Source organism: Mauremys mutica, chromosome 5 (genome assembly GCF_020497125.1).
Source record: "Mauremys mutica isolate MM-2020 ecotype Southern chromosome 5, ASM2049712v1, whole genome shotgun sequence".
Taxonomy (NCBI): Eukaryota; Metazoa; Chordata; order Testudines; family Geoemydidae; genus Mauremys; species Mauremys mutica.
In genome coordinates, this window is record NC_059076.1 from 120,179,809 (window position 1) to 120,200,479 (window position 20,671).

At 40.4% G+C, this 20,671-nt stretch overlaps 1 protein-coding gene across 8 annotated transcripts in view; it reads left to right on the forward strand.

The window, feature by feature from the left end:
- Nucleotides 1-20,671, forward strand: part of SORCS2 (sortilin related VPS10 domain containing receptor 2) — a 489,498-nt gene that overhangs the window by 175,136 nt on the left and 293,691 nt on the right. For all 8 annotated transcript variants that reach the window (XM_045018304.1, XM_045018301.1, XM_045018303.1 and 5 more), the window contains one exon: nt 8,245-8,344. In XM_045018304.1, coding sequence (XP_044874239.1) covers nt 8,245-8,344 — 100 coding nt within the window. The remainder of the gene's footprint in view (nt 1-8,244; nt 8,345-20,671) is intronic.

Genomic DNA, 20,671 nt, shown 5'->3' on the forward strand with positions numbered 1-20,671 from the left:
AGCCCTGTAATGTACATCTGAATTGAATCATGAGCTCAGCTATCACTAGAATGTTCCCACAGCATCTTTAAGTTATTAGTAACCCCTAGCTAAAAGCCAGCATGAAGAGAGCAGCACATCTATCATTCATTTTTTTTCAAATAGGGCTAATGGTTAACTCATGCAATTAACTCAAAAAAATTAATCCTGATTAAAAAAATTAATTACAATTAATCACAGTTTTAATCACACTCTTAAACTATAGAATACCAACTGAAATTATTAAATATTTTGGATGTTTTTCTACATTTTCACATATATTCGATTCTGTGTTGCAATTGAAATCAAAGTGTATATTACTTTTTATTACAAATATTTGCACTGTAAAAATGGGAAACAAAAGAAATAGTATTTTTCAATTCACCTCATACAAGTACCATAGAGCAATCTCTTTGTTGTGAAAGTGCAATTTACAAATATAGATTTTTTTTTGTTACATAACTTCACTCAAAAACAAAACAATGTAAAACTTCAGAGCCTACAAGTCCACTCAGTCCTTCTTCTTGTTCAGCCAGTCGCTAAGACAAAGATGTTTGTTTACACTTATAGGAGATAATATTGCCCTCTTCTTATTTACAATGTCACTAGAAAGTGAGAACAGATATTTGCATGGCACTTTTGTAGCCGGCATTGCAAGATATTTACGTGCCAAATATGCTAAACATTTGTATGCCCCTTCATGCTTCAGCCACCCTTCCAGAGGACATATTTCTATGGTGATGACACTCATTCAAAAAAATAATTCCTTGGGGAGACTTGTATGTCCCCTGCTCTGTTTTACCCACATTCTGCCATATATTTCATGTTATAGCAGTCTCGGATGATGACCCAGCACATGTTGTTCATTTTAAGAACACTTTCACTGCAGATTTAACAAAACACAAAAAAGGTACCAATATGAGATTTCTAAAGATAGCCACAGCACTCATCCCAAGGTTTAAGACTCTGAAGTGCCTCCCAAAATCGGAGAGGGTCAAGGAGTGGTGTGGAGCATGCTTTCAGATGTCTTAAAAGAGCAACACTCTGATGCGGAAACTACCCCTGGAATGGTGGTTGAAGCATGAAGGGGCATACAAATGTTTAGCATATCTGGCGCGTAAATATCTTGCAACGCCGGCTACAACCGTGCCATGAGAACGCCTGTTCTCACTTTCAGGTGACATTGTAAACAAGAAGCAGGCAGCATTATCTCCTGCAAATGTAAACAAACTTGTTCGTCTGAGCGATTGACTGAACAAGAAGTAGAACTGAGTGAACTTGCAGGCGTCAAAATTTTACATTGTTTTATTTTTGAATGCATTTTTTTTGTACATAATTCTACATTTGTAAGTTCAACTTTCATGATAAAAGAGACTGCAGTACAAAACGGTCATTACTTATGTACTTTTTTTAGGTGAATTGAAAAATACTATTTCTTTTTTTTTTACAGTGCAAATACTTGTAATCAAAAACAAATATAAAGTGAGCATTGTACATTTTGTATTCTGTGTTGTAATTAAAATCAATATATTTGAAAATGTAGAAACATCCAAAAACATTAAAATAAATGGTATTCTATTATTAACAGTGTGATTAATCACAATTACTTTTTTTTAATCGCTTGACAGCCCTATTTTCAAATGCTTTCAAATTTGGCTTGCTGAATAATCCTTGTGTCCATTGAAACACCTCCATTGTAATTTTCCTGGATTCCACAGAAATCTGCCATTTGACAGAAAACCTCTTAGCCATAGAGATTTCTTTGGCTGAAAGAAAGCTAGAGTTAATCCTCAAAGGGACAAAGTAGAAGAGGGCATGTCAGGAAACGCATTTATAAGTGACCTCCCCTTTCGTTTCCCAGTGTACTTTTCTTGAGAATTAATGAAAAATGGAGAAAAAACATTTGTGACTGAAATGTTAGTGGAACAGGGTATTCTTCTCTCAAAACAACTTCCCTCCCTCCTGGAGGTAGGAACCACATAGTCTTCAACTTGTCAGAGTTACTTCCAGGGGTGGAAACAATGAGGAGTCCTTGTCACACCTTAGAGACTAACACATTTATTTGGGCATAAGCTTTCGTGGGCTAAAACCCACTTCATCAGATGCATGGAGTGGAAAATACAGTAGGCAGGTATAAATACACAGCACATGAAAAGTTGGGAGTTACCTTCCCAAGAGGGGGGTCAGTGCTAATGAGTCAATTCAATTAAGGTGGAAGTGACAAGATGGGGTGAATACCAAGGGAGGAAAAAAAATCACTTTTGTAGTGCTAATGAGTCCAATGTAATCAAGGTGGCCTAACAACAAACAGTTGACAAGGAAGTGTGAGTATCAACAGAGGGAAATTAGTTTTTTTTTTTAGTGACCCATCCACTCCCTGTCTTTATTCAGGCCTAATTTGATGCAGTTTTATTATTAAACTTTTAACAAAATACTAATAAGTAACAGTTTATATGTTTAAATAATAACAATGACTGACAAAACAAAACATGTCAGTAATATTGAGTGGTTATTATGTGAGTCTTGAGAGTAGAGCATGTGTATAACTATACTAATTCTAGCCCAAATGGTGTGGTTTCAAACTTCAGGGTTGTTCAAATTTCTGGTTTGGTTAAGGCCCATCTCTCGACTTCATGGAAGCTTTTCCTCAATACGCTGGAGCTCACATCAATACATTTGTAATAAGTTAAAAATACACGGTGCTGTCCTTACTGTAATCCTATTATTTGGTTTAGATGAGTGTTACTTCTACATGGTGTTATTACTGAGAGAGGCGATTTTTCTTTAAGAAAACCCATCAGGGAGAATGGCATATATTTCAGTGGGGCAATACACTTTTAAAGGAGTCATTACCTACCACTGTGGCCTGTCAGAAAAAGGTTGTTGCTGGTGCCTGAGTTTGTTCATGAGTAATAATGCAGTTCTGAGAATCTGGTAGCTTTATCTCTGCTTCTATGTCTTGAGTGGAACATGCCTTGAATGCTGAAGGCTTTTGTGTTTTTGATTCCTGAAATCCACTTTATTAAGTTGTGCTGCATTAAAAAACGTGTGAGTGTGTGCGTGTATGTGGTAAATTCATACCCTTTAGCATAGATGGACAGGGAGCAGTGACTTATAAGGCATCCAGAACTTGATGCTTGATGCTTATGCTGGAATTTCTCACTGAGAGCTAAAAATGGTATCTGCAGTGTTCCTCAGAACAGCAGCTCAGACCTGATCTAAGAAATCAGTTGAGTTAATGCTTCACAGCTTCTCACTGTGGCTTATAAAGTTCCAGTCCCTTGGTAAAGCAAAAGCAGAAATCACATCTAGTACAAATAAGCAACATTTATCTGCAACAGGAAATCCTGTCCTCACTACACACTGAAAAATGACAGCTGTTTGCATATGCAAAGTCCTTTTGAACTTGGAACTTGATTAAAATTATCGAAGTTGTACATTCTATTTGCCATGCTGCCTCCAGCTTCAGTGTTTTGCACAAATAATCTTTGTCATGTACTTAAGGCACTGGAGACTGATGGCTTCTCAACACTTTCCAAGAGCAGCTCAATTCCTTCCAGAATCATATAACATGGTTATACACAGTAATTTGTGCTTATTTTTCACAGGATATCGCAGGTGCAAAATTAGAAGCTGGGATGGGCTATATAGACAAGAAAGATAGGGCTAGCCCCGCCCCTTTGATCATGTCAATCTTGACTGATAGGGAGGAGGCCTTCAAATGGGAGGAAGTTGCAGTCCACGCCCGGGGGTGCACAAGGAAGATTGCCCTAAGCAGCAGACTTCAGGAGTGACTCCTGAACCCGTGGAGGGAACTCCTAGCCAGGGGACATGAAACACGACCCTGAGGAGAGTACAGCGGACTCCTAGGGTAAGATGGACAGGTTGAGCGTGACTCAACTTTCCCCCTATGCTGGTGCTGGATCACTGGCAGCACTGTAGACTTGCTGGCCCCCCCTCTTTGCTGGGAACACAGGGAGGGAATATCCCTGAATATGTTAGCACTTGTGGCTTTAATTGATCCCCCATCTGGAGAACGTAAGAAGGCCCACAAAGTGCAGAGAAGCCCCTGGCAAATAGTAAGGAAGTGAGGCCTGTGCTGGAACACCCAGGGTAGGTAACTAGACGTGGTCAGTTCCTTCCATCCTCTGGGGGAGGAACCACTGACAACTCTGTTACGGGATCTCTTTGAAATTTGGCTTGATAGTTTTTGTGATTGATTCTCTGAATCATTAAGCTACAGATGGTGTTTAATATATTAACAGTTCACCTCCATAAATAGAGGACAGAAGATAATTGGAATTTCAGACTTTGGTGTTAAGCAAGTGCAACTGTAACATAAGGAGTTGCACAGGCATACACCAGTTCTGAATTTTTACTGTTACATTTATTTAGTTGTTAACTAGTAATGAGCCTACTTAAAAAGGAGTGATATGCAGAAGAGCTATTTGAAAATGTTTGCGTTATCTTCATCAATGATTTAGATAATGGCATAGAGAGTATACTTATAAAATTTGTGGATGATACCAAGCTGGGAGGGGTTGCAAATGCTTTGGAGGATAGGATTAAAATTAAAAATGATCTGGATAAACTGGAAAAGTGGTCTGAAGTAAATAGGATGAAATTCAATAAGGACAAATGCAAAGCACTCCACTTAGGAAGGAACAATCAGTTGCACACATACAAAATGGGAAATGACTGCCTAGGAAGGAGTACTGCAGAAAAGGATCTGGGGGTCATAGTGGATCACAAGTTAAATATGAGTCAACAGTGTAACGCTGTTGCAAAAAAAGCAAACATCATTCTGGGATGTATTAGTAGGAGTATTGTAAGCAAGACACGAGAAGTCATTCTTCCGCTCTACTCTGCACAGATTAGGCCTCAACTGGAGTATTGTGTCTAGTTCTGGGCACCATATTTCAGGAAAGATGTGGCCAAATTAGAGAGAGTCCAGAGAAGAGCAACAAAAATGATTTAAGTTCTAGAAAACATGACCTCTGAGGGAAGATTGAAAAAATTAGGTTTGTTTTGTCTGGAGAAGAGAAGACTGAGAGGAGACATAACAGTTTTCAAGTACATAAAAGGTTGTTACAAGGAGGAGGGAGAAAAATTGTTCTTCTTAACCTCTGAGGATAGGACAAGAAGCAGTGGGCTTAAATTGCAGCAAGGGCGGTTTAAGTTGGACATTAGGAAAAACTTCCTGTCAGAGTGGTTAGAATTGCCTAGGTTGTGGAATCTCCATCATTGGGGATTTTTAAGAGCAGATTGGACAAACACCTGTTAGGGATGGTCTAGATAAAATGCAGTCCTGCCTTGAGTGCAGGGGACTGGACTAGATGACCTCTCGAGGTCCCTTCCGGTTCTATGATTCTAATATAAGGATGCTGCAGCTGGAAGGATAGAGAGAGTATGACCTGGTGGTATTGCATGGGAGGGAGCACAGTAAGAAGTCTGTTTAACCTTGCACTCTAATTTTCCTGAATATAAACTTGTCCAATTTGTGCATGTTGGAACACATGCTCTCATTTTGTCATGTGATCTGCTCTCTTTGGACTGTAGAAATTCCAGTTGTTGACAGATTCGGACAGAACATCCTCATTTTTCCTTGAACCATTTGTGCTGGCAAATGTGGATGCTGGTCAGAGCATAAGGTATCCTGATATTCCTTCTCCCCTCTAGGCAGAGTTCCAAATAAACTTTGTGGACACAGCAAGAGCCCTCCACACAACACCTCTGCCAATCTGGATCCTTCTTCATGGGCACAGTACAGATATTAAGATTAATTTAGATCATACATACATACAGACCATATATACATATGCTTGAAACTCTTCTTTGATTTTCTGCAAAAGGTTTTTTCACAACTAGTGTGTCCCAGAAAATACAAGAATTTAACTATTTAAAATTATCTTGCCTTAGTCTGGAAATAGCTCAGAAGTCATAACCTCCTCTTTTATGACAACTTTATTCACTTAATTCATGTCTTTTATTCTGAGTAGTGAGACTAAGCAGGAATCTTTGGACAAGCATCTTTGAAATGGGCTATCTTCCTTGTTCTTCTCTGCCTGCATCATTCAGTTGTTACCTTGATACAAATGCAGACATAGTTCCTCCTGAGTTGGTACTCTCTGATGGCTCTTTTGTAGGAATCTTGGAACCATCTCTTGATGAAAATTGGAGAATTTTAAAAGAATTTTGTCAGGAGCTTACCCCATGGCAAGTCAGTGGCCTGGCATTCCTATCCCTACAGAATGTCTATGACTTGCATTTGGTTCAGTATAACCAAATACTCAGTATAGCCTGATGCCAGCAGGTTTTAGTTATAACTTTAATTACTGTTTTATCCATTACCTCAACCAAATTAAGTTTAGAGTCTGTCCATTCTTATTTTCTTCTGTATTTTAGTTAGACTGACACTATGTATTTGATTTCTACGTAACTGTTTGTCCAACCTGAATTGCTATTACATTTATTTTATAAATATATCATTATATAGCTGCAAGGACTGTACAATGAATGGATCAAAGCCACACAGATATCACTATAAACATGTATAAATCTGAAATTTGGTCCCAAAATGAGGGTGCTGAGTATGTGTGCATACGCAGAAGCCTAGATCAGTCAGTATAAATACATAACATGTAACAGTCCTTGCCTTACTTTTTTTCTGGGTTGGTGAAGAGAGAAGGGAATTAATGGAAGTATTAAATGTCCTGTTGATTGTTACCATGGGCAAGATCCTGCCCCATGACTTCATCCCTTTTATGCCACTCTGGCAGTGCAAAGAAAACATAAAGCTGCCCTAATTTAGGGGAATCTCTGGGTGGTGTAAAATGGGCATAGCTGGCTCTGTACGACCTACTCTCCATTCCCCAGCATCAGAAACATCCCTGGTTGGACTAGGGCATGACCAGAGTAGGAGGAGCTATGGCTAAACCATGCAGCGCTCTGGACAATTCACAGCAAAGGGGTCTCAAGAGGACCGTTCTAACTGGTGTAATTTCAAGCAGCCCTTAAGCTTTGAGCCACCTTTTGAGGGAGTAAGGAGTAGGTAAGAATAGAGAGTCTGAGCTGAATGCGGCTATCGGGAATCAAATAACCTTGCTGAATTTTCTCTCAAATTGTTCCATTGGGAAGTAGGATTTGTTTTCCCCCCAAGTCACCGGGGCTTGCACATAAACCCAACGGGCTCCTCTACAATTGTCTGGGGTCGAGAGTTATCCATGTGAGGCAAGTGTCCCCTGTGGCCTGAACTCCTGGGAGCTGCACCGATCGGGCTCCCTCAGAGGGGAAAATCCCACATATGGAGGGTCATGTGGCACAGTTGAACCATGAATGAGGCATACAGGATTTGGTCCAGGATGTTTAGGGTTCAGGTTTTTAACTTATAGTTTTTGCTGAATTGTTTGCTTTTTTCCAGTAACTGCAGTGATAAGTACCATACTTAAAACAGTCACCAAGGTTTGACTAATTGTAGTTCTTCCATGAAAACAAGGCTGTGCGTGCATGCTACCTTTAGCTGTAGCACACATGCATAGTTTTGTGCTTAAGACCTATTGGAGGTCAAGCATTTGCTTTGCTGTTTTAATTACTCAGTACTGCACTGATGATCGGAAAAAGAAATAGATGTGTGGATGTCTTCAGTACAGATAGTTTCATAGTAAGTTCACTTTCAATCTTAAACATCTTGTGCTAGGTCCTTCTCCCACTGAGCACACAGCTCCCTCTGAAATCAGCTTCTCCCAGTAAATTCATGATGAGCAGGATTTAGCCTCTTTAAATACATCCTAGGTAAATAATCATTAGCACTGCAGTGGAGGCCTCTGGTACTGCAATGATGATAAGCATTTTCACAGGTTTATCTAAAGATATCGGTGCCAATTTATCTGATTGTGGTCATGGACGTGTACTGAAGTCATAACAATTCCTGTGGTTTTGTATGTGTTTTACATCTGTGACTGTAAGCATATTGTATAGCATCAGAACAACTCTATCACCTTGTAGAATTGGATAATACAGAGAGGTCAACAATTTTTCTCAAGCCTTGAGCACTGCTCAGTAATTGCAAGTCCATTCTACTACCTAATGACGTAACAACATAAAAAACTGAATTGCTGGAACAGAAGCATTGGAAGTAGACACTTGGTGTTACAAAGTACGTTTCAGGGATGGTTGAAATACTGGGGCCTTTGGGAAGCACTTATAGCTGTTCAATGTTTCTTTCAGGTCATCAGATTTTGGAACATTATATACAAAGCTGAATCTGCAGCCCGGGATTACTACAGTCATTGACAATTTCTACATTTGTCCCACCAACAAAAAAAAGGTATGTGGCAAAAAAGTATACTTCTTTCCTAGAGATCCAATAGCTCAGGCTAGAAAACTCTCACAGAGGAGTTAAGACTCGAGTAGTTAGTTCAGTGAAGCACATTCTCCAGAGTTAAAATATAAAGGAGTAATTTTCACAAACATGTTGATGACCTTCAGTAGAACTGTGACCTCTGGGAATGGGATATACATTTTAGATGGACTCTGCCAAGCAATGATGATCTTATGATCTTTCAATTTTTAGAGTATCAGTGTGGACAAAAACTGGGGGAAGGCCTAGGAGTGAGTGTAGTCTGTGAGGCCATTGATTAAGGAGTCCTCAGAAACTAGCTCCTCTGAGAGCCACGCAAATCCTGTTATCCACCAGAGACAAATGACCATCTGTACATAGGGTCTGTCCCACTGCATCAGCTTCGGGGCCTCCGTAGTAGGGTTGCTGCATTGGAGCTGTACTGCCCGCTCCTCCCCTGCCTGCAGCTTCCTCTGGAGCTCATATTGAGAGGGTTCTGCTACACTAGGGTTGGTGTAGCTGAGCTGGCTACAGGCCTTCATCCCCCTGCCTCGTTCTATGCACAGATTCCCAGCTTTACGCATGTTCTTTATTGAGATCTAAGGCTAGGCTGAGCTGGTGCTTTGGAAATGGTTGACAATCTCGCCATTTGGGAAGAAGATGGAAATTCTCATACTGAGCTTCAGGGAATGATCTTAGGTCACTGAAAAGATTTTTTTTTAAACTTTTATTTAAAATTCCCCTGTACTGTTGGTGACCCCAACAGCATTTAGGTTAGTGCATGAGGAACTGAAAGTGAAATGGATTATAAACAAAGGTGAATTTGACCAGTCAAATGTGGCTGCCTGTGATGAATGGAAAGTAGAATGCAAAGAAACAGAGTGATTATTTAAAAAAATATTTTTTTACAATTCTTGCTGTTTTAATTATGTAAAGTATTGTAAATAATAAGTGTAGTAAGACATATATATGAATAAAAAAATTTATCTTGAAAAGTTCCTTTCAACCACAGTATAAAATAGAAGAATTGATTTCATGTGGGGTCCATTGATTAGAAAGACAATTTTAGTTGTACTTATCTATTTGTTCTGCCTAATCAAAAATCAGTGATAAACTCAAAGAACCTGCCTGGGTGATTAAGTGCTGTTTTTATTTCTCCTGGTATTGTGGCTGGAGTCTTTGCAACCAACTGAAACAGTAGACGAGTTAGATAATGTGTATTTAATCTGCTGCAAAGCTGGTAACAATTTTCTTATTCATCAAAGTGGATCTACCACCAGGCACAAAATTGTTTCTGAGCAGCATGCATCTCAGAGCTGGGCTCTGCAGATTATTACAGGGCCAAAAAGAAATAAATAATAATAATAAAAAAAACGAGTATTAATGTAATTTTCTGGAATGAAGACACAAGGATGAGGCAGGATGGGAAACCTATGGAAATTTCTGCACAGCTCAGTCAGCTACTGTGTTCTATGTGAAATTAAAACCTGCACAGGCTTCTGGGGATCAAGGATAATGTAAATCTACCGATCTGGGAAAAAAAGAAAATAAACAGTGGTTGCAGGATTGCTGCTGAATTTCAAGAACAAAGGACATTCTGATACATAGAAAAATGGCACATTAACCCAAACTCAGAAAAATCTGATTTATGTTCAAGGTAACTCAAAGTACTTAGCACTTAGTGTAAAGACCCTCTTTAGCAGTTTAATGCTATATTAGAATTCAGTTCTTAAATTCATTTAATTTTGGTCCTCTATGAATGTGCTATTTGATGTTCTGTACTTTGCTCTTAAAATGTCAACCTACTTTAAATATAAAAAATTCCTTACATTTTAGTGCCTGTTAAAGGTGCCAGAACGAACATTTCTAGAAATAAGTCCTTCGGGATGCAGGCATAATACAAACTGTGGAATAAAGGTGCTTTGCCAATATACTTCAGAACTGGCTTGGAGGAACCACACTGATAAGAAATTCAGTCTCTATGCCAAAAAAAACAGAGGCAGCCATGCCAGCCATCATGATGGTAGCTTTTGTGATGAATGGCACTTGACTAAGACCACCAACTTGTTTCACAAAGGCCATTTGGAAAAGCTGGTACATTAATCCCAGACTGGTTGGTCCTGCATCCCACTGCCAAAATCCTGAGCCACTGAACTGATCAGGAGGCAGCCATCGCTCAGCTGCAAAGTGTTGAAGAACACACGAGCTAGAGGCTAGCCCTTGTTGTCTGCAGTACTCCAGGCTCAAGAGGGAGCATATGTGGCTGGGGCAGGCCACTGGCCTCACCCCTATGCAAAGATTGGCACCTGCTGAGGGACTTGTTACGATTGTTCTAGAGGCATAACATTAAATTGCTACAGTTTTCTCCTCTATTCCTGGAGTCATCCACACACATGATATGCCTGATTTTCCTCTCACACTGATTTAGTTCCATGGATTTAAATTTAAAAATGTCTGTTTTTTGCTTCTCTATAAGGTCTCAGTCTTGCACTCTGGCCCCAATCCAGCAAAGGACTTGCATATATGCTTAAATTTAAGCACAGACAGTCCCGTACTCCCGTTCAGCATTTGGAGGATGAAAATGTATCCAAAGAAGCAGAGACAAAAAATGTGTGTGGGGATTGTTGCATAATAATTATCACAATTTTAATTCTATTCCACATCATCCTTAGAGAGTCATGAATGATATTTCTTATATAATTCTCATCATAGATATCAATTTTCTGGTGCAACTGAGTGATTTTATGTGGTAAGGAATCTGGAAGGTAACTCTTCTACAGCTGGCTGGCGAGGCATGCAAAAGCTGGAGAAGCTTTTAAAATAAAATGCAACCAGATCAATATGAAAATTGGCAAAAGGCTGTGGTTTAGTTCAGGGTTTGGGCTGAGATTATATATCCGCACTAATATGCAAACTCCTAACTTGAATAAGAGTTTCATTGAATGTGCTTGGCACATTCACTAGCTATCATTTGTACAATCCACTGGACTGAAAAGTGCAGTTTACAGAACGAATCTGAAACTGTACTGAAAATGTTCAATCCCTGCGGGCTGCACGGGTTTGCATTTTTCTAAGATGACCAGTTGCTGAAAGGTGACAGTTCTTATCTCTCGAATACAGTGTTTACAGCAGGGGTTCTCACAACAAATGTTTTGGTGGCCACCAACTCTTGCTGGAGGCCATTCTGACAATTTTTCCTAAAATATTTAATTAACTTTAGGAAAAATAAATAAATATGCACATATACATGTCCAAATCACTGTAATTTATTTATGTCACGTTTTTTTCAGACTCAATAATAAAAATAATGTACAGTTGTCTCTCTCCTTTACTGGACCTAAACAAAATAGAAACAAAAATCAGGTGCTTTGCATGTTTTGATTTTTTTTTAGATTGCTAGTTAGTAAGTCTGCTACTGTGAAAAGTGATATTTGAATATTTGTTAATATCACTTTTCACAGCAGACGTACTCAGCGCCGGCATGCTGGGGGACAAATTAAGCCCTGGATGATGAGGTGGGTTTGGAGGCAGGGGGTTCAGGAGTGATGGGGGGGACTGGAGGAGGCAGCGGGGCTTGAGGTGATGACAGAGGATGAGTCCAGGGATGGAGCCCAAAACCCTGCGGCTAGGAGACAGAGCCTGCCGCCGCATGGCCAGAGCCTGCTGTGCACCACCCCAGGCTAGAAACCTGAAGCCCAAGGCCCACCGCCCCTGGGAAGTTGGGGAACTCACACTGGTTGCCTGCTCCTACAGTGTTTCTGGGTCCAGAAGGGGGTAGGGACCAACCCCTGCAGGCAGTCCCGGTGGAGGAGCCGCTGCTCCTCCCACTGCTCCCCCCATTTCTCCCCCCCGCACCACCCCAGAGTTTGTGGCTGCAAGAAAAGCTCCTGGTGGCCACATTTGAGAAACACTGGTTTACAGTGTTAAAAGTTCACATAATTGTATTTCCTTTTATTAAGAAGCATATTTGTACATGCAAAGGTTAAATTGTTAGAATCATGTTATTTTCACCAGCTGCATGGAAAAGGGATTAGGTAACAGAATCAATTGCAGTATAAACTGAAGGGTAGACTGGGGACTTCAGACCACACAGTGTAGGAGAACAAATCCCTTTAGAAAGCCATGGTGAGTCCATGCTTGGAACGAAGAGGGCTAAGTAGGAAGTTGCTCCTTTTCTGTGTAGCCATCTTATGCATCTGCGAATTATTTATGCTGCCCACAGTGGGTGGGACCAAAGGAGGGGCCGGGAAGGACCCACATTAAGTGACAAATCTCAGCTTCTCAGACCTCCTCCCAAACAAAAAACTTGTGCACTAGCCACCAGAAAACTTAGTTTGTGCTGCCTGAGGGAGCAGTAATGCTTGCTCCACACTCTGTGACACCCCCTTCAACTCAGGAGGAACCTTTAGCAAATGACAGCAAAGCTATTGGTCCTACCATGCTGACATGGTTGAGGAGAGGCTGCAGATGAATGAGGAGGAAGAGTGCACCAGTGCAACTAGCCTGGCATTAATTTGTTCATTTTGATGCACTTATGCACAGGACAGCCTTTGAACTGACCTGTGACATCAAATTGTCTTATGAGTTCACCGCATCAGGGCTTATCCTGAATCATGATGGGCTGCACGTATGTCCACTGACCTTGAATTTTCTTACATTTTAAATAATAGAACTGATTTAATTGTCTGCCTCTCTTCTGCTGCTATTGCCCTAGTAGAAAACTGGTGCAGGCATCCTTGAGTTATACATGCACTACAGGAAAATGGAGTCTGATCTGTGGTATTCTGTTCCTTGTGATAATAGGGTATGACTGTGGTTTGGAAGTGATGTGCTTGGGCCACCCAGTGCCTGTATTATATAGCATCAACCTTTCAGTCAACTAAAAAGGAAACCTTTCATGTGGAAGGGGATTAGTTATAGAGTAATAGGGATGGTAATTACATACCAGTTTCACTGAGATAAATTACAAGTGATAATGCATAGTATGAAATTGTGATTGGGATGTGTGCTGGGTTTTTTAAAGACAAATTTAGTTCGCCCCTGAAAAGTGTTTGAAGTTTCTAGATTTAATGTCCTTGGGATTTTGCTCCAAACATACTTTAAATGTACATTTGACAAATATATTTGACTCCCATTGCTCCAGATGTTATGGCTGTGCTAAAGGAGCATGTGTGCAACATAAGGAATGTAAGTCTTGTGCATATTAGAGAAAAATAAAAATTCTCTGTGGCTATGTTGATTTATTAGTAAAACGGCCGTAACAGCAAAGCTTCCTATCTGCTATGCTAATCAATAATTGCACATTTTCCCAATCTAAACAGTACGTTAACAGGCAAAACCTACATGCCTGACGAACCACACAGAACCTTGATATAATTAGTAGGTAGGCTATATGTATATTAGTTAGATTGATGGTATTTTAAAATTAGCTGAAATATAAAATATAGAGAAAGGAAATCTCCCATGGAGATAACACTTCCCTAGTCAGAAGAATGGTTTGAGAAATGTTTGCAACCATTTGAAGATAAATATAGGGCTGCCACATTTTGCCATTTGTCTTGCAGGGCAAAATAATTGACAATGAAACTTCCATGAGGCCACCTTTAGTAAGTAACTTTCTGTCTTAAAGAGACCACTCCAGAGTATGTCCAAACATGTCAAGTAGAATTCAGCTCCCCCTTTGTTAGAAGACGGTTTCCATTAAGCAGCCTCTTTCTGTCTGTTCTCTAAGTGGTTGCTTAAGAGAGGTTTCGCTGTACTTTGCCGTGAGGCTAACTTGTGATGTTCTAATATTTGGATTTACATGTTGTGATGCTGCATCAGTGCATAATAGTGTTGCACCCACTAGTGGTGACACAGTGTCAGTATGTGATAATGTTCTACTGACATCATTGTGTCATGTTGCTGTGAAACTTGAACTCAATCCAAGACACTCTAATTGGTCTATACTTCCAGGACAGTGTATTCTCCATTGTGAAAGAACTGGATTGCCTGTAAACTTGGAATTAATTCAACTGGTACAGATGAATATTACTAATTGGCTTACTGTCGGAGACCACTCCCATTGAGTAGATAGAATTAAGAATAAGTAAGGGGACTGAGAGTCAGAAGTCCTCACAACAGCCCCTATCGTATGGTTAAGACTGATTAAATTTTTGTTGGTAAATGTCAATAAATGCTGATTTCACCATAGACACAAAATGATAAATATTTCCATTGAATATAATAGAAATGTACAGATAGGAAAAATGCTACTTGAAAAAGTTAAGAGTCAAACTCCAGTTTGAATTAGGCTTGTTACAAATGGACTAGCAAATGAATAATAAAAATAGGTATGATTTGTTGATTTAAGAATATTAACGTTGTATATTTTGACGTGTGATGTTGACAGTTTCTTTTAATGGTTTATAAAGCTTTAACTTTTTTAATCTCAACATTTGCCATCGTTAAATAATTATTGTCTGATTCCTCCATAATTTTCCAGAACTGTGAACATTTAAAATAGATAAAAATAAAAAAACTTAAAAGTAAACTATGTATGCAGCATAGATGTAGTTGTGTCGGTCCCAGGATATTAGAGGACAAGGTGGATGAGGAAGGACAAGGTGGATGGGGTAATATCTTTTATTGGACCGCCTGATGTTGGTGAGAGAGACGAGCTACACAGAGCAATTCTTCTTCTGAAGAGCTCTGTGTGGCTCCAAAGCTTGTCTGTCTCACCAACAGAGCTTGGTCCAATAAAAGATATTACCTCTCACTAACTTTGTCTTTCTCTGGATATTATCAGTCAGTTATAGAAAAATACAAATCTAGTTCTGCCAAGTCTACTCATGCCATCGGAGGTTTTGCCATTGACTTCAGTGGCACCCGGATTGTGTCCTATGTGATTCTGGACAAGTCATGTTACTTCCCTCTGCCTCAGTTTTCCCATCCATAAAATTGGGATAATACTTACCTTTTTGTAAAAATGAAAGCTGCTATATAAATATAAAGCATTATTGTTATTCATGGCTAGGCCAGCACTCCCAAATCAATACAATTTGTATGCACTTTATTGCATAGTGCTATAGAAAGAGGTTTGTCTCTTAGTGAAAATCTAATTTACAGATACTTTCTTTGCCAATCTTTTGACGTGCCGCCCAAACCTAGTTTTTACCTCTCCCTGTACTGAGCTCCCTGTTCTTATTAGCAGGCATGGTTATTAAAAACCCACTAGCTTTGAGTTGTTGACAGAATACGGTTCCACCAGTACACAGAAGCCTGCTTTTTGAAAAAGATAGCATAAACCTTTTGATTTATCTTCCATTCAGTTTAACAAAGCCAGTACATGATAACTAACTGGTGAAGTATACGTGGCAATGAGTGAGTTGTAGATTGTCATGAATTGTTTGTGGATTTATCGTGGCATGTGGGATAATTACTTATTAAGGTCAAGGAGTGGTGGAGGCAGAATGGTTAACATTTAAACAGACAGTCTTGTATTATTAGTGTATCCTATAATTTCTTTGACGTTTAACTTGGACAGCTCAATTGATTTCTGAAGTTGACCTTTTGCAGTGACTGTGGCCTGACATGTAACTTCTGCGTTCTCTTGGTCTTTGATTTATTCCTTGGTAAAGAGATATAGTCTCTCCCCTTCCTTTGCATGCTCAATATATATTATTTGGTTTTATTTTTACAAATTTCCTTCCTGAACACAGCACAAGTGCAGAACAAAAATGTAATTCACAGTAGTGAAGTGAAAAATAAAAAGTCTAATTTGTGGAAACACAACATAAGAGACTTAATTGAAAAGGGAAAAGAACTTTGATCAAGTGCTAGGAGATCATTGTGCATATAATTCTGCATTTGAAAGACATCTATTTCACTCCTGGTATTTCTGGGAAGAGAAGGAATCCAGCTATCATATTTTCAGCAAGACTCTGTTTCCAATTATGTCAGGCACGGGCTTACTGATTAGAGAAATAGAAATAGTCAGTCAAAGACATCTAGGAGAACTAAGAAGAAATGTTTGAAACTACTCTAAGCATCTGAAGCAATATGTGTTACTCGATGAATGGCTGAGTAGAGATAGGCATGAACTGAAAAATGTAGTTTTCATTTGGAACTGGGACTTTATCAGGTTTGGGGCAATTTGCAAAATTCAGATCCAGGTTCTCATTTCAAAACACTTCAACCTAAAATTCAGAGATGATCAAATCTGGGTTTTTTGGCTCAGGCCCCATGTCTGAATAAGGGCTTTATGGCACAGAAACATGTAAAGTAACTGTGAAAGGGAACATTCCTGGACAATGCTGCCTAGTGGACGGATGAGGGGTATTGACTTTCTCCTAGTCATTCCCCTTTCTCACAGCTGGCCCACCCTTTAGTGATCTGTACTTTCAGTGACTCAGCCCTCCAGCCAGGTTGTGCTTGTAAGTCCATCCCTTTGGGATATATATAAAGAGTCCACAATGGGGGAAGACTTCAGGTTCAAGTGAGGGATTCAGAGCTTCCCCCTTGGGTCAGATCTCGTGATGTGGACTCTTGTATCTTCCGGGTCTTCCATCAATTAGCAGCCCTACCAAGGGATAGGCTTCCATAGTTGTCCCCTAATTAGGGGTTGGTAGGGGACCCCAGACCCACTTTCTTCTCCAGGCTCTGATCCAGAGCCTGATGTTAGGCAACTAAGCCCTGCACCTTGGGGTGCTATGTGACTTCCTCCCTGGATCATTTCCTATGAGCCTGCTTTTCTCCCAGGTTTTAAAGTAAAGAACTGAACATGAAAATGAAGTTTCTGACCTTCAAAAGCTACTGGTCCCTTCTTTGCAGGCTGTGTCAGGTCACTGTCACCAGGCCTCAGGCAGCAAGAGCTCCCATGGTGCTCCTTCTCAGGAGCTCAGAGTGCGGGTCAGCTCATCTCCACTGCCTTCCTGCCACTGAGCTACTCCACTTCCCCTTTTAAAGCTCCTCTTCCAACTTGTGCAGTGGGTCAGGGCTGCATGGGCCCCTTCTTCTACAGAGTGAGGTTTGTCTATCCCATCACAGTACCACGCAGTGTGACTGGCAGGTCACTAGCTCTCTCTTCCTTCCGATTTCTCCTTCAGACCCATTTTCCTTACTACATTAATCTCCTCAGCAAGGATTTTTTACCTGCTCCTTAAACTGAACAGGTGGCCTGTGCTTTTAGCATGTCTCTAGGAGATGTAAATTCATTGGACTTGGAGATGTGCTGTGTATACCCCATGCTGGAGCAAAGAGACAAGGTCAAACTAAATGTCCTGTAGGGGAGACCAGTCAGATGGTCTGCTCCACCTCACAGAACTTTTGTTACCTGTCAGTTAACTTTCTGGCCTGAAGAGGCCTGTTGATAAGACTGCTTCATTCCTTGTTTCATTTGTTGGTGATAAAGATTGACAGGATCATGCCAGGGGACTCACTGCAAGGACCTCGAGCTCAGGGAAATCTGGGTCTTTCCTGAGATACCGGGCTAAGCTTTATAGGGACAGAGCTACCATTTCCCTTTGTTCCCCCTTTATTTCACAGCCTGATGGTGCTACAGCTCTAGGCTAGCCTTGCAAAAACATATAATTTACACCAGTTCAGAATCTGGCCTAAATCTTTCGTAAGGTTTGGAGTACATCCCTGCTACAGCTGTGTAAACCCTGTAATCGTGGTAGCTAGAGATATGGGAATAACAGTTTGCAGGCAATTCTGAAAAATAAATTAAAATAAACGTGTTTTGACCCAAACCAGTATCCCCCCTCTCGAATTTTTGGCAAATCAAAAAGTCAGCTGGCCAGCAGCCCAGTGGTTAGGATTCTTACTTAGGAGGAGGAGGGAGATGTGGTTTCAAGTCCCTACTCCAGAGGGGGGATTTGAACTTGGGTCTCTTACATCCAAGATGAGTGCTTTGACCAGTGGGCTAAAGATTACAAAAAGGTATCACTACCACTGCCTCCTCCAGTTTTGTGAATGATGCCTAAATCTGCTTATGAATCTGTCTTGAAAAACGAATGATTCATTCTGATAAAGCCAAAACAATTCAATTTGACAGTTCAGAATTTTTTTCATTTTTGATTTAGACCGAAACAATTACCCAAAATCGACTGATATTTGCAAAATGTTTTGGTTGACCCAACTCTACGTTTTTTCAGTGCATAATATATTTTGGCCGAAAAATGTCACTCTGCTCTAGTGATAGCTTCTCTCATGCAACATGGAGCCAAAAATTTCTGCAGAGTTCAGTATCATGGAGAATTGAATAATAATGCATAGCAGAGTTTAGGAGGGTAAGCAAGTATAGTGGCCAAGGGAGAGAGTTGCTTTCATATGATGTTTGACGTGTTGTTGATATAGAGAGATGCAGGAAATCTGCTCCAGATGGTAGGAGCTGCAGAGGAGGAGGCTGTTGCACCAATAATGCTGAACTCGTGTGAAGGGAAAGAGAGGAGACAGATGCTAGATGAGCAGAGAGAATGGGAAGGGGATGATTAACAATCATTTAATAGTACAGTAGATCAAACTGCATGCCTAAGCAGTTAAGTCACAGAGAGCATAGATGAAAGTGGGAGGCTAGAAGGAAGGAGGATGGAAAATCCAGTTGTGTTCTTTGGAAATTTTTCTGAGATAAGTTTCTTGTTTAAGAGAAACCCATCCTCCATGGAATATCCTCTTATCTATATTTATTATAACTACACTTTTCCATTGAGATAACAGCTTTTCTCTAAATATTTTGGAGAGTTTTATGAACACTGATGAAGCTTCACCATACACCTAAAGGCATGTGCTATTGTTCCCATTTTACGGACGGGGAAGCTGAAGCCAGGTGCTGTCAAGGCTTAATCAAAGTCTGGCAAGAAATAAGAGTCAGTTCTGGGAAGAATACTCAGGAGGGAGTGAAAAAACTTGTAAACGTTCTTTGGGAAAAAAATTTAATACTGTTCAAAAGGTCTGCAAGGACAAAATATGTTACACATGTTCCCCAGAGAGACAAAAAATAGTGTTATCATGTATTTGGAACATCATATTCATCATGCTGATGCGTCTTGTATCTCTCTGAGGACCTGTGCATTTCTTTATGCCAATAATAAAAAGGCAGCGTGAATCACAAATTCCACACTACATGCACTGTTAGCATTTTCAAATCTATCGATGTGTCAAATTCTGTTCTTTTTGCTGCAGCTGTTCTGCTGCCTCCTGCTCATGCTGACCACACAACTGCCTCTTCTCCTGGGAGCAGAGGTGCAGCAGGATTTCTTTTTCTTTTTCAGTGGTTGGCATGGGAGCGCAGTGGCAACTAGCAATGCTTAAATCTCTGATATTGACATTTGACAGGGCTGACAATACCCACCCACTGAGAACCCCCTCCCGTGTCCGGCCCCTCCAAGCCCTCAGGAATAAAAATACTGGCTGAGCTAGTCAGCTGCCGCGGTCATGCTGTCACCACATGAATGTTCATGACCGTGTACAGGACCATTAGTTGTCTGTAAATTTCACAGCTATATATTCTGGTGTTCTTGTGTGTTCCCACCAGAAATACAATGCCTGGTGACACTTGTTTTGAGGGCTGCAAAGTGGCAGTGTGCTACCTGCTTCTAGTGTGTTTATGTTCTGTACATCTATTAAAGTAAATGCTGAATACCCTTAACTCCCATTGGCCTCAGTGGGTGTAGATGGTCTTCCTCACTTTTCAGTATTAGTCCTTTAGCGCTGGGACAGGAAGAGGGCAAGAGGCTGGGGAATCAACATGGCATGCCATGTGATTGAGGGTGGGGCCATGTAACTCTGTCAAAGGTTCACCAAGAGGTAAAGCAGAATTTTTGATTTTTCATTATACCATATGGCTCTGTAATAGTGAAACAATTATCATTTTGTATGAAAGAGCCTGAGTTTCCCTCACCGAGCTTGAAACCATGTGTACCTCACTAAATCAACTCCTCTCTAAAGCAGTCTTCATTTTGGTTTGTTTTACCAGCTAACAGTGGGCAGACTTTTCTTTCTGTGGCACTAGTGTCAAGGACTCATCACCCTTCCTTTGTTGTGTGATCTGCTTAATCTCCGTGATCCCAAAACAGTTCCTGAATTGATACTGAGCTTGAGTCTTCTACAGGGCAGAATGTATTAGTCTTATCTCTAACCCGTTGAATGGACTCCTAAGCCCCAACAACTCGCTCTCTCTTTCTTAATGTTTTTGCAGCCTCCATTATCTTCCCACCCTGCTTTCCATGTTCTTGCTGTCTTTGTACGACCTGTTTCCTTTCCTCCCCTCCTATCCTATTTCTCTTGACTTTCCCCTTTTGAAACACCTCTCAGATCCTGGAGATGGTTACGCCG